This window comes from Schistocerca americana, chromosome 1, assembly GCF_021461395.2.
Source record: "Schistocerca americana isolate TAMUIC-IGC-003095 chromosome 1, iqSchAmer2.1, whole genome shotgun sequence".
Taxonomy (NCBI): Eukaryota; Metazoa; Arthropoda; class Insecta; order Orthoptera; family Acrididae; genus Schistocerca; species Schistocerca americana.
In genome coordinates this window covers 1,035,753,717-1,035,767,493 of record NC_060119.1, presented here as the reverse complement: position 1 = coordinate 1,035,767,493, position 13,777 = coordinate 1,035,753,717, and the positions used below count along the sequence as shown (strand labels likewise).

The 13,777-nt window shown below is 38.8% G+C and overlaps 1 protein-coding gene across 3 annotated transcripts in view; it reads right to left on the bottom strand.

Moving 5' to 3' along the window:
* Positions 1-1,371: 1,371 nt before the first annotated feature.
* Positions 1,372-13,777, bottom strand: part of LOC124616772 (3-hydroxyisobutyryl-CoA hydrolase, mitochondrial) — a 33,719-nt gene continuing 21,313 nt past the window's right edge. For all 3 annotated transcript variants that reach the window (XM_047145182.1, XM_047145164.1, XM_047145174.1), the window contains 3 exons: positions 6,493-7,507; positions 2,678-2,831; positions 1,372-1,538 (listed from right to left, as the gene is read on the bottom strand). In XM_047145182.1, coding sequence (XP_047001138.1) covers positions 2,701-2,831; positions 6,493-7,507 — 1,146 coding nt within the window. In that variant the 3' untranslated portion in view covers positions 1,372-1,538; positions 2,678-2,700. The remainder of the gene's footprint in view (positions 1,539-2,677; positions 2,832-6,492; positions 7,508-13,777) is intronic.

Sequence of the window (13,777 nt, the reverse complement as noted above, 5' to 3'; positions counted from 1 at the left end):
AAGCACATCAGTATGTAGCATCAACAGGTCAGTGTTCACGCAGAGTTGGCAGATGCCCATTTGATGTATAGATTAGCACGGGGCAATAGCCGTGGCGCGGTACGTTTGTATCGAGACAGATTTCCAGAGCGAAGGTGTCCCGACAGGAAGACGTTCGAAGCAATTGATCGGCGTCTTAGGGAGCACGGAACATTCCAGCCTATGACTCGCGACTGGGGAAGACCTAGAATGACAAGGACACCTGCAATGGACGAGGCAATTCTTCGTGCAGTTGACGATAACCCTAATGTCAGTGTCAGAGAAGTTGCTGCTGTACAAGGTAATTTGACCACGTCACTGTATGGAGAGTGCTGCGGGAGAACCAGTTGTTTCCGTACGATGTACAGCGTGTGCAGGCACTATCAGCAGCTCATTGGCCTCCACGGGTACACTTCTACGAATGGTTCAATCAACAATGTGTCAATCCTCATTTCAGTGCAAATGTTCTCTTTACGGATGAGGCTTCATTCCAACGTGATCAAATTGTAAATTTTCACAATCAGCATGTGTGGGCTGACGATAATCCGCACGCAATTGTGCAATCACGTCATCAACACAGATTTTCTATGAACGTTTGGGCAGGCATTGTTGGTGATGTCTTGATTTGGCCCCACGTTCTTCCACCTATGCTCAATGGAGCACATTATCATGATTTCGTACGGGATACTCTACCTGTGCTGCTAGAACATGTGCCTTTACAAGTACGACACAACATGTGGTTCATGTACGATGGAGCTCCTGTACATTTCAGTCGAAGTGTTCGTACGCTTCTCAACAACAGATTCGGTGACCGATGGATTGGTAGAGGCGGACCAATTCCATGGCCTCCACGCTCTACTGACCTCAACCCTCTTGACTTTCATTTATGGGGGCATTTGAAAGCTCTTGGCTATGCAACCCCGGTACCAAATGTAGAGACTCTTCGTACTCATATTGTGGACAGCTGTGATACAATACGCCATTCTCCAGGGCTGCATCAGGGATTCCATGCCACCAAGGGTGGATGCATGTATCCTCACTAATGGAGGACATTTTGAACATTTCCTGTAACAAAGTGTTTGAAGTCACACTGGTACGTTCTGTTGCTGTGTGTTTCCATTCCATGATTATTGTGATTTGAAGAGAAGTAATAAAATGAGCTCTAACATGGAAAGTAAGCGTTTCCGGACACATGTCCACATAACATATTTTCTTTGTTTGTGTGTGAGGAATGTTTCCTGAAAGTTTGGCCGTATCTTTTTGTAACACCCTGTATAAAGAAATACACAGACGTGGACCAATTTGTGCAAAACAGCTGGAGAGTAAGGCAATAAAAAGTCTACAACTCGCCTATAAAAAAGTAAAAATATATATTTATTTTGACATACATAAAATGCTTACAATAAGCCAACACAAATTTCTTCAGAGGCACTCACAGCATTATGGCAAGTTACCATTTATTTTCTATTCCCATTTTTGCCCCCAGTAACTTGCAGTTATTTGTATTGAGATAAGCACACCTGCAAATAGAAAAATTCATAAATACACTGAATGAATACAGAGTGCTTTTCCTCCACTAGAACACACTTTTGTACTCTATGAATTTTTAATGATATTTTCTTATCAATGAAACAACAGCTGAGTACAGTTTAAAGTAAGGCACAAATTTCCATGCTGTGCAACAAATACAAATGAAATTTTACAGGATTTTCATGTGTTATTTGTATCTGGAACATTTCTACATAAGGTGCCCACTGCAGTTTACAAGCACATTTGCATCCCAACAACTTTCATATATCTCTTTCATTACTTTACTCTTTCAATGAAACTACTCACCCAGCTTCTCACTGCAAATGCAACACCATCAGAATGCAAGTCTACTGCCTGAAGTAAATTTTACAGGTTCATTGTTCCAATAATGGAAAAAAATACTGTTAGATGAGTGGTGGTCTGTCTTTTCTTGTTTCATAACTATTGTATGAATGTTTCCTTAATGTTTACAGTCTAAAAATAACATAAAAATGTGACCTGGGTGAGTGAGATTACATTGAATTCAGTTTGGATAAAATACAAGGGAAGAGCTGGCTACAGAAATAATGAAACAATACATATCAGTGTCAAGTCTTTACATACAGCTGTATTATTTATTAACATATTACTGCTATCCTTAAGTTTGGGGAGATTTGCAACAGTACTGTTAAATGTTTATCAATATTTTCAAGCACCTATAGATTAAAGGAGACCACTTATTCAAACATTATTTTGCAAATAATTAATAAAAAAAATCTCTGTAAATTACAATTTGTTGATACGTGTCTCATAGTGTCAGACTTTTTCTACTATAGACGCCTCAGCAAACAATATATTGCATACTATCAATCTGAAATAAAATTGCTATGAAAATCTTCATCTTTCATCTCTGACAGCACCAAGACAGAACATTAGAAAAGTGACTATTATATTTCTGCTCACTGCTAACTATTTTCATGGGACCCGTTTACATCTATTTCTGCTACACACCTTAAAATTGCCCCTCTTGCTTATTTTAAATTGACACCGCACAGCAAATTTAACTGAATCTATAATGTTGACTGCCTCAACATAGTTTTGGGGTGGCACACACGTAAGTATGTATACTTTAACACAAATTAAAACTTACCAGTGAAACAAGTGTTGTACATCTTACAGTTTCAATTCTTCACCTGAGGATAATGGAGCAAACTGTGCATATACAAATTCATCTGTAACTTCTGACAAAGTGCTTGGTTTCCAGTTAGGTTTTCGTCCCTTGTCTATCAATAATGCTTTTACTCCTGTGTAAAATAACAAATTTTCCATAAGAGATATATAGTGATATTCAGAACCTCAAGCCTAGCAAAGCACGCCAATACAAAAGCTCTAACTTAAAACGATGTATCAAGAGATTTGCCTGAAAGCCAAGAATAGAAAGCAAGCACTTGCTGCCAATAACTGTCATAAATAAAAAACAATAAATAAACAAAAAACATTCAAAGACAAATGGATAAAACATAACTTCATTTTTCAATTACAGTCATGCACAATGCATCAGACGGGGAAAACGAGCAACAATTTTCTGGCAAGACAATACGTCTGCTCAAACAGTTGTCACCATGCACCAGTCTGTGGCTAAAATCTGGCGCAACTCCCTTGGTTTTGCACCTTATTCACTTGAATAATTCTGCATAATTTCTTCTTGTTTCTGCACATGAAGTGCACAGAAGGGATCCGATATGATGATGTTAGGGATGAGCTGCCAGCTATCATTGTCAATAAGTGCAAAAATTATTTCCTACCCTGAGTTCACCAATTGGACAACTGTATTATGTATAATGGAGGGAATTTTTAAAGTGATGAGAATGCTTTGTAAAAAAACATAGTTTGAAAAATAAAACTGCAACCCTATTATCTCATTCAAATACTTGCACAGTTACACGTGTCACCCTTTTACAGGAAGTGCTGGTTATTCTGTAGCATGATTGGCTTTCACACATCATTGTGGGTAGCTTGAACTTCAACAAAAATTATTTCTGTGCTGTCAAGTACAGTCGGTGACCTTTTTTTTCGTTCAGGTGTACACAACTTGGTCAGAAACACACAATGTACTTAAAATAAAATTTTAGTGGTCTCCACTGAAGCTTCCTGTCAATCCACGGCTTTAATATTAACCTTCTTCTCGAGCCACCAGAATGTGAGACAAGATTAGAAGTACTTTTCATTCTTATTTGCACACAATAAATATTTACAAAGTAATGTATATTCCACAAATACCAAATGAAATTGCCTCTGTGGCTGAGGAATTGGTAAAAAAGGTGGGGCCTTGAGCCTTTTTTATTTAAAGGTATCTAAAACTTTTCACCAAATATTAAACATTCAATATATTTAGGTGCCTATCATAATTCTTAGGCTACCATAAACATGCATCATCAAACAAAAAAAATAAATAAATAAATAAATAAACATTTTACAGCACTTATTTATAAGAATTGGGCAAAATTCGTACAGAAGTCAGATTGTATGCAATATTCACATTTTATGGTATTATTAATACCATACATGCATCAATCAGTTCTGCTAAGAAATTCATCAATACAGCAAGAGGAGTTGACCACCAATAACTCCTTTAGACTTTTCTCAAACTGAACTTTATTATTAGTTAAACTTCTCATGTTTGCTGGCATGCTGTTGAAAATATGTATAACTGAATAGTGGACACCTTTCTGAACCAAAGTAAGTGACTTTAAATCTTTGTGAAAGTTTGTACCTCGCAAGGTCTTCTCTAATTTTAAGGGGAGTAAGAAATTTTTGTCCATGCACAACCTTTTACAGTGAGAGACTTGTTCTCTCATAAAACTCTGAATTTTATGCAGTTGTCACATATGGCAGAAATTTGAATCTTACCCATTATGTGCTGGCTGTTCACATCCATTATGTGCTGGCTGTTCACATAGTGATCTTTCCTACCATTGTATGCATTCTTTTTGCATATCTACTAGCAGCTGGTTGCACATAACTATGTCAGAGCTTCTTATGTTGATAAAGTGACACAGTTGCACAATTTTTCCAACACAAAATTGGACCCTGGGAGGTACAGAGGAAACTGGTGTTGAAACTGGACCTGAGAGGTCAAGAGGAATCTGGTGTTGAAGACTTAAAGTAGCTAGTTGTCACCAATGGTTGTGCTTCAGTTTCAGCATGTTGATTTCTAATAATTGTCACATATGGATGATAGAATGTATGAGGTATAGCAGCAAGCTGCAATAATTATGTATGGGCTAACACAGCCTACACACTTAGACTACCATCTGGAATGATAGACCAGCTTCTGGGAACTGGCACCGCAGAGGTGAGGCCTGATACAGCAAAGAGGGGATGAGTGGCTTACCAAAGAGGTGGAGGAGCATGTTACATCTAAATCTAGAATGGTTTTCGGAGGAACGACTGCAGTTAGCCTCCATTTGGGCTCAAATCTATCTAGAGATACCTCACAAGGGAACCTCCCCATCGCAGCCCCCTCAGATTTAGTTACAAGTTGGCACAGTGGATAGGCCTTGAAAAACTGAACACAGATCAATCGAGAAAACAGGAAGAAGTTGTATGGAACTATGAAAAAAATAAGCAAAATATATAAACTGAGTAGTCCATGCGCAACATAAGCAACATCAAGGATACTGTAAACTCAGGAGCGCCGTGGTCCCGTGGTTAGCGTGATCAGCTGCAAAACGCAGGATCCTTGGTTCAAGCCTCCCTCGAGTGAAATGTTTTAATTTTTTATTTTCAGACAATTATCAAAGTTCAGGCACTCAAACAAAATCAACTTCGCTCTCCAAAATTCCACGACATGTTCAGATATGCTTGGACACATGCAGGATTTGACGGTCTACACATGGAAAAATTTGAAAACGTTAAAAACATATGTTTTGACAGAGCACAGGGAAAACTGTGCGACTGTGAAACTGTTGCATTCATTTGTTGCAGTTTATGTGCCAAACTCTTATGTTTTCATCACTTTTTTGGGAGTGATTATCACATCCACAAGAAAACCTAAATCGGGCAAGGTAGAAGAATCTTTTTACCCATTCATCAAGTGTACAAGTTAGATAGGTCGACAACATATTCCTGTCAGGTGATGCACATGCCGTCACCAGTGTCGTATAGAATATATCAGACGTGTTGTTCTGTGGAGGAATCGGTTGACCTATGACCTTGCGAGCAAATGTTTTCGGTGCCCATTGGAGAGGCACGTCCTTTTGTCTACTAATCACACGGTTTTGCGTTGCGGTCGCAAAACACAGACACTAAACTTATTACAGTGAACAGAGACGTCAATGAACGAATGGACGGATCATAACTTTGCGAAAATAAAGAAAGTAAAATTTTCACTCGAGGGAAGACTTGAACCAAGGACCTCTCATTCCGGCGCTGCTCACGCTAACCACGGGACCACGGCACTCCTGAATTCACAATGTCCTAAATGTTGCCTATCATTCACATAGACTTCTCAGTTCGTATATTTTGATTATTTTTTTCGTAGTTCCACACAACTTCTGCCTGTTTTCTCAATTGATCTGTGTCCAGTTTTTCAAGGCCTATCCACTGTGCCAACTTATAACAAAATCTGAGGAGGGTGCGATGGGGAGGTTCCCTTGTCAGAAGGGCGTGGAGTGCTATGGAAGATGGGATGAAGCTGCAGAGGATTTAATACCACAACGGAGAAGAATCAAAAGTGTAAATGGAAAATAGTACATGTTTTACAATGTGGGATTCAATTGGGTAAGGTGTACTCTTGTTAAGGCAACTGATTAATACATCCATTAGGTTGCTGTATTGTGTGCGGAAATTAATAAGGGCAAAAGATGTATTATTATGAATCAAGCATTATAATAATGATATCCTACACATTTGCCATTTAATTCATATAATGGAACTGCTTTGATCACATAGCATGGTACTAACCTTCATAGAAGTCGTGACCCTCACATGCATGAACAGCAAGTCTGTACTCCATCTTCAGACAGTCCAATAAACTTTTGCCTTCTCCTTCTTCTAGTTGTTTTTTTGTAACTTTTAATGAAGTTGGAGACATATTATTTAAGGTCTCTATTGTTTTCAGAGACCACTCTGAACCTTCAGCTCTTAACCTTTCTAATATCTCCTCCACTGTTGGTGCTGAGAAGCAGGAATCTATTATTGACATGTATGGTGTAAGACTAAATTCAGATGTCTTTGACGTGCTGGATTTTGAAAACTTATTTAATACCTCCTCTACTGCATTCTGAGTGCCTGGACACTTTAAAAGTGAATCCAGCAAGTCAACAAGTTTACTGGAATCACAGAAATGAGTTGCAATGCCTGCCTTCAAAACATCTGGTCCTTTCAGTCTATATCCTGTCAATGCAAGATACAAACCCAATTTACCACCTAATCGAGGAAGAAAGTAACTGCCACCCACATCGGGAAATAATCCAATTGCGGTCTCTGGCATTGCAAAAAGAGTTCTCTCTGTAGCTACACGAAAGTGACCATGGACTGAAAGTCCCACGCCTCCACCCATGGTTATGCCATCTATAAATGCTACATAGGGTATATGATATGTGCCAATAAGAGAATTAAGCGTATATTCTTCACGAAAGAAGTCCCTTCCCAGGTTTGTACCTTTTATACCAGCTTCAGTTACAGCTCTTACGTCACCTCCAGCACAAAATGCCTTTTCGCCTGTTCCTTTCATTATCACTAAGCTCTTCTCTTTCTCCCAATTTTTCATAGTTGGAAATATTTTTCGTATCATAGATAAATTAAGAGCATTTAATGCTTTAGGTCGATTAAGTGTTATGACTCCTTTATCGTTCACAGATTCAATAATTACATCATTTTCACTTGTAGAACTCATCTGTCTTCTCAGACACAATGCTATTTTACGAATAGCATTGTGTTTCCTGCTGAGACGTAAGGGAAAAGTGCAGGTACAGATCTGAAAAGCAAAGAAACAAGCAATTACTGGTGGAATAATCAATAATATGCAATGCAAAAAGAACAGTCCAAATTCATGTAACACAGACAACAGTGATTTGAGGTCACTCCAATATCTTCCATGGACATCAAGAAAATCATTCACTCTTTTGAAACCAAGTATTCAAGGGTTGATTACATTTCACAAAATATTTCAAAAAGTATGTTTTCCTGATATAGGTCTATTTAGTCACATGTAATGCATCGCTTTCCCAGAATTTTTGTCTTTCTCAAAACAGGCTTATGTATGCTTTTGTTCTATATCCTTTTTGACACAGGTAGCAACGCTTCTCTTAATTATTTACACCCTTCTCAAAAGTTTCAAAAGAGTACTGTTCTTAGCAATAATTCAACACATCTGCAAATATGATTTTCTGAGTCATCTACAATTTGGATTCCAAAAGACCATTCTACCAAACATGCTATCTACCACTTCACAGACCAAAAATTAAAAATCTGTCCTCAATCCAACAGTTAGCTTGAACGTTAAGTGCTTTAATAGGCATGATCCTATTGTAGATGATTCCTCAGGCTTTGTAGTGACTTATCCACCCACTTACTTCAATATCAACTATGAACTACAACACAACTTGGCATCCTTCATATAAATAAATCATTTCCAGGGGGGAAGAAGCAGAGGAGATCGAGGACTGACTGAGGACAACTTGAGATCTTTGGAATTTTAATTTGACACTGACCCCACTGAATCACTGAGTGACACTGGAACAGGTAGACAACAAAATTTTGGCTACTACAAATGATCTGCTTAAGGCATCTGACTAAGCAAATTGCAGGATCCTTTTTGAGAAACTTAAAAAGTTATGGCTTTCAAAATATAATGATAATGAGTATTTGGTTCATACGATATTTAAAAGCTGACAGGACGTGAAGGGTCACGTTAGATGGTTTTCATAATGTATCATCAGGGGTGGGGGGTGGGGGGGGGGGGGGGGAGGAACACCTAGTGTTCCAATAGATTTGTGGGAGACACCTGCTATAGACAGCAAATGAAATATTGATTATTATATTATTATTTTGTCCAATGGCTTTGTTTTTGTTACATGAATGTGTTGTCTGTTCCTTTTGGCATGTCCAAAAGAACATACCACGCAGAATCTGCAGCTGTTATACATATTATGTAAGTTGGAGGTGGAGGAAAGGAAAGGAAAGGAACTACTGATGTCAGATGCATCAGGCCTTTATGCGGCATCAGTGGCAATGAGCGAAAATGTGTGCCAGACCAGGATTCGAACCCAGGATCTTCTTCTTACTAAGCAGTTGACCACTACACCACCCAGACACAGAATAGTAAACAGGTGATCCTGGGTTCAAATCCCGGTCCAGCAAACATTTTCACTTGTCGCCACTGATTCCGCATAAAGTCAGATGCAGCTGACATCAATAGTTCCTTCCCTTTCCTTTCTCATCCATCCACCACCCATTTACATAATGAGTTTCTTGTACTCATTTACATTTTGTTTTAATGTTTTTGACAGAGCAGTTTATTAGTTGTCAAGTTATAGCTTTCACTTGTGAATAAGAGTAATAAAACAGTTACTATTCATCATTCAATACCATTTTGATCTATAGGCTTAATTATGAGTTACACCTAGAGATTCTAAATCGAACCCACTCTCAGTATACACAAATAACCTCCCATCTAATTCTGATAGCTGAAACAGTTATGTTTGTTGATAACACAAGCATCACAATCAAGCCTAGTAAAAAAGCACCAAAATAAAATGATAAATGAAATTTTAATCAAAAACCTTCATTTGTTTTCAGCAAATGGTGTGTCACTCAGTAGAAACACAATGCATTCAATTCTGCACAAGGCAGGATATAACAAACAACAGGGCTAAAAACATAAATATAAAAAATAAAATCTAAAACTATTTGTCCAAAAATTCTTTGATGTGTATATTGACAAATTTGAACTGGCTGTTACAAATTCTAATGCTGAAGTTCAACCAAATTCACCATATGTGCAATTACAGACTATGACAATGACTGCATCAGGAGGTGAGCTTACTCTGTGTACTTTATTTCATCAATGTAATGTGTGATAATATTCTGGGGCAAGCCCACACTCAAAAGCAGTACCCCAACAAAAACAGCTAAAAACAAGGAGATTTTAGAATATGGAGACTGTTTGGTTCTACCATCCATCAAGATTGCACACCTCAACCTCTGCATTTGCCTACTACCAATGTTCAAAGGCTAAGAAATTTGAAGACTACAAAATCACAAGTAACACAGAAACAATACTGTAAGACAGAAAATCATTACCATTGGATTCACAAGAATGTACTACTTGACAAGAAGTTAAACATTTCACTCAACCAATACTGGTAATATATGCAGTACTTAGAGTCATATGCGTGCACGTGCGTGTGTCTCCTGATACAGTTGGAACTTACGAGAGAACGAAACAGCATTCTATTCAGTGAGTTTCCATTGTTCCTCTGCCCAATATGTTCCAACATTGTGGCACATTGTTGATAATGTATAACACCACTGACCTAAATGCACAGAACCACATTCACAAAGAATTCAGCATTCTGGGTTGCTAATCTGTGAATTGTTGCTGTCTACAAGACACACTGCCATTATGTCGCATCCTGCAGCGGACACTGGTGAGGTGTAAGTGATGTCTGAAAACATCATATCCATACTTTCGAGTCACCCAACAAAAGTTCCAATGATATAGAGATCACTTAAATACTATACCATACCTGCATGGTGATGGTAAGTGTAAGATATAGAAGGGGTTGCACCTAGTGGCCTGGGTGTCCACGAAGCAGTGGCAGGAGCGACTGAGTGGAGACTTGCAGAGAGCAATGGAACGAACTGGACACCTACACTGTTAGAGGAGTTTAGCTGGGGGCAACAGCAGAAAACATCAACAGCACAGAAGAGTAACAATGATGTAGTTGATTTTGTTCCTGGTGTCTGCAAGATTCTTATGAATGGAGTGCCTGTACCTTTGTGCTGTGTGCCCTGTATTTAAGATACCCAAATGAAGTACTACTGTTTAACAGACAATTCCCTGCTTTTTTCTGCAATTACGATGAGTTAGATGAACGCACTATCCGGCCATGCTTAATGTTAAATGATTATGTATCTTAGTTCACCTATTTCATTTTATAGTGATTGTGGCTCAGATTTCCTGCTGAAGTTAGTGGCGTGACAACTTGCTTCCACTTTTTTTTTTTTTTTTTTTTTTTTTCCTTCGAGCAAATTTTATTGTCATTATTGTGACATATTAATACCAGGTATATTTAGAGAAGGAAAGTGTGTGTGTGTTGTGTGTGTGTGTGTGTGTGTGTGTGTGTGTGTGTGTGGTGTAACTATAGAGAATTTGTGTCTTTCGGCCTCTGTGCTCTTGCAGATATGGCTGTTAGTGATGTTCCTTAGATGTAGTGACTTTGGGATAATGACTTGGCCTATGGTAGGGGTCAAGGCTATACAAGAACTTCCAGCTGCTTCAATAAACCTTCCTCTGTAACCATATTAAATAGGGAGCCATGAAACATACATGATAGCTTTCGTCTGGTTTACTGATGGGTTAAAATCAGACAAAAGTGCTGGACTAAAGGCACATGAGGTGCAGCCTCAATTATGTAGTGCAATCTCCCTAGGGGAGCTGGCTACAGTATTCCAGGTAGAGATATTCACTATCACAGTATGTGAAGAGCAGAATCTACATAGAAATTACAAGGATCATAGCATCTACTTTCATTCAGACAGCCAAGCAGCTCTGAAATCTCCATCAGCCTGTGTAATTAAATAAAGATCATTGTAGAATGCCATGAAATCCTTGTGATGATGGGGAAAGCAATTACGTAAACCTGCTGCCGGTGCCTGGGCACTCAGAAATTACAGGTAACATGCTGCCATAGGTCACACGGATAGGTGGGCCAGCACAGGGGCAATAACTCCATTTGTTGAACCAGAACCTGTCTTAACTATCACTAGGATGATGGTAGAATCTAAGCTACATAACTGGATCAGTAGGCAGCATGCAAAATATTTCACAAAAACTCAGAAAAAAACAAAAATATAGCAAGCTAATGATGCTGAAATCACGTTTTAAGAGAAGTTCTGAAATCCTGGTCTTGAACAGGAGGCAGATTAAACTCATGGGAGGTCTAATGACTGGCCAAGAGAACTTAAGGAAACATCTGCACCTGATAGGTAGAGAAAAGTAGCACCTAACTGTGAATTATATGGTATGGGGGATGAAATTGCTCCACATTTAATCTTCTGATGTGAAGCACTGGAGACCAAAAGACACCACATTTTTATGTCATTAATTCCTGAAGAAATTGTGGCTAACACAGATATAGGAAAGGGACTTGCACTACTCTTTAAAGGTACTAGTTGGCTCTTCTCCACTGACAGAGAAAGATTTAGTACAACAAACGCAATTTCTGTGTGGGTAACAGGTGTCTAGGATCACTATTGTTTTGTCTCCATGGGTAAATCAATCAATCAACCAATCACTCAATTCATGGGCAGGCTTCTAGAATTACGGCACCTGAGTTGATCCAGTAAGCTTAGCCAGAATCAATTCGATTAAACTCTGTGGAACAACAGTGCCACTGTTCAATTAGCCACGAGCGAGATTAATTCATTCTGGAAAGGAAAGTACCTTCGTGGTCCCAACTGAGGAGGTTGCAGGTCGGATAGCACATTATGTGAATGTTTGTGTGCTCTGAAGTTACTATGTAAGGAGGGGGATCAAAGATATGTAGCCCAGTGTCTCAAGGCAACAGCTGCACAGGTAGAGTTAATGCTAAATGGCATACTATCATTTCAGTACAGGATAATAGGGCCTTGGTAAACAAGGAGCAGGATGGTGAAGGTAGCCACGATTGGGAAGTAGGGGATCTTTCTGTTGATACTAATTAGTGGGGTGAAGTTTTCAATGTTACCATGTCCTCTTCAGGAAGAATGAAGGAAGGGGAAACATTTTTGGTTGATGCTATTTCAGTTATGATGATTTTTTTCCCCACTTAGTGAGCATAAGGAAGTGTTCAGGCTTTGGGTTATTGAAATCCTGCAGATACAGTACCCAAATAAAGGCGAGGTTAGTCCAGGGAAAGGCTAGGACCACTGTATCATAGGAAACAGTTGGAAGTTCCCTAGACAGATCTCCAAAGAGGAATTTCCAGAAGTGTAACATGACAGTTGATTGCTATGGATTATGGTTGTGAATATGTGATGGGGACACTTTGGTGAGTACATGAACAGAGTAAAATACACAGCAAGTGCCTTGTCTTTCGTATATGGAACAGGACATAAAATTAGACAGTGGAGAGGGGAATTATACACTGAATAGGTTGCCATTAATTATTGACCAACCTCCCAAGAGCTTATTGTACTTGGAAGCCTTGGTTTAAAAAATTAATGGAATTAGGTACATCAGTCATTGTTGGCAGGCAGGGAGTAGGGACTACTGTGGGTAGAGTAGGTGAAAGGTCCTGCCTACAGTACATGAGACATGTCAGTTATTTGGCGTGTGAAGACCAGGGACATTTTAGACAGTGTTGTCCGCAAGGGAGACAAGATAATAGAGAATCAAGGATGAAACTAAGATGAGGGGTGTCAATTACAGCTCTAGGTATGGGTAAAGGGATGCAGGCTCAACAGCAAAATTGGACCCCATTCATACTGGTAGTTTTGTTCCCATCTTGCGATATGGTTGTTCTTATTCACCAATCTGACTGTGGCTAACCGAAGTTGGACCCAGCATCAGTCTCATATGTCCTAGTTAATTCCACTTCAGTGCACACATTAGGTTGGGTGAAGATAAAACTGCGTATTCGAAAATTTACCTGTGTTGTTATATTAAAAACAGCTCAGCTCAAGGGTTGTCTACCGAGTTCATCTTTGGTTCAGACATTATCCACAATACCAGGTTAATCTCAAATGAGGGAGGACTACTTTACATTTAAATTTTGTAAAGATCACACCTTTTTATTTTGCGTACCAATGAAGTATCCATCAGTTTCTACCTAGGTAACATCAGTTTCTACCTAGGTAAAGGAAGGTATTGATAGTACTGTAAGGTTGGATCATATGCTATTGTATTAGAAGAAATAGCTGTGTGTATTTATTGAATTTACAGATGGGCTGACTGATAAAACTGGGGTTATTGAGTCTCATTTTTTATAATGATTGAGCTTATGTATACAATTCCATTGAGAAAATGACCTCATTATTTATC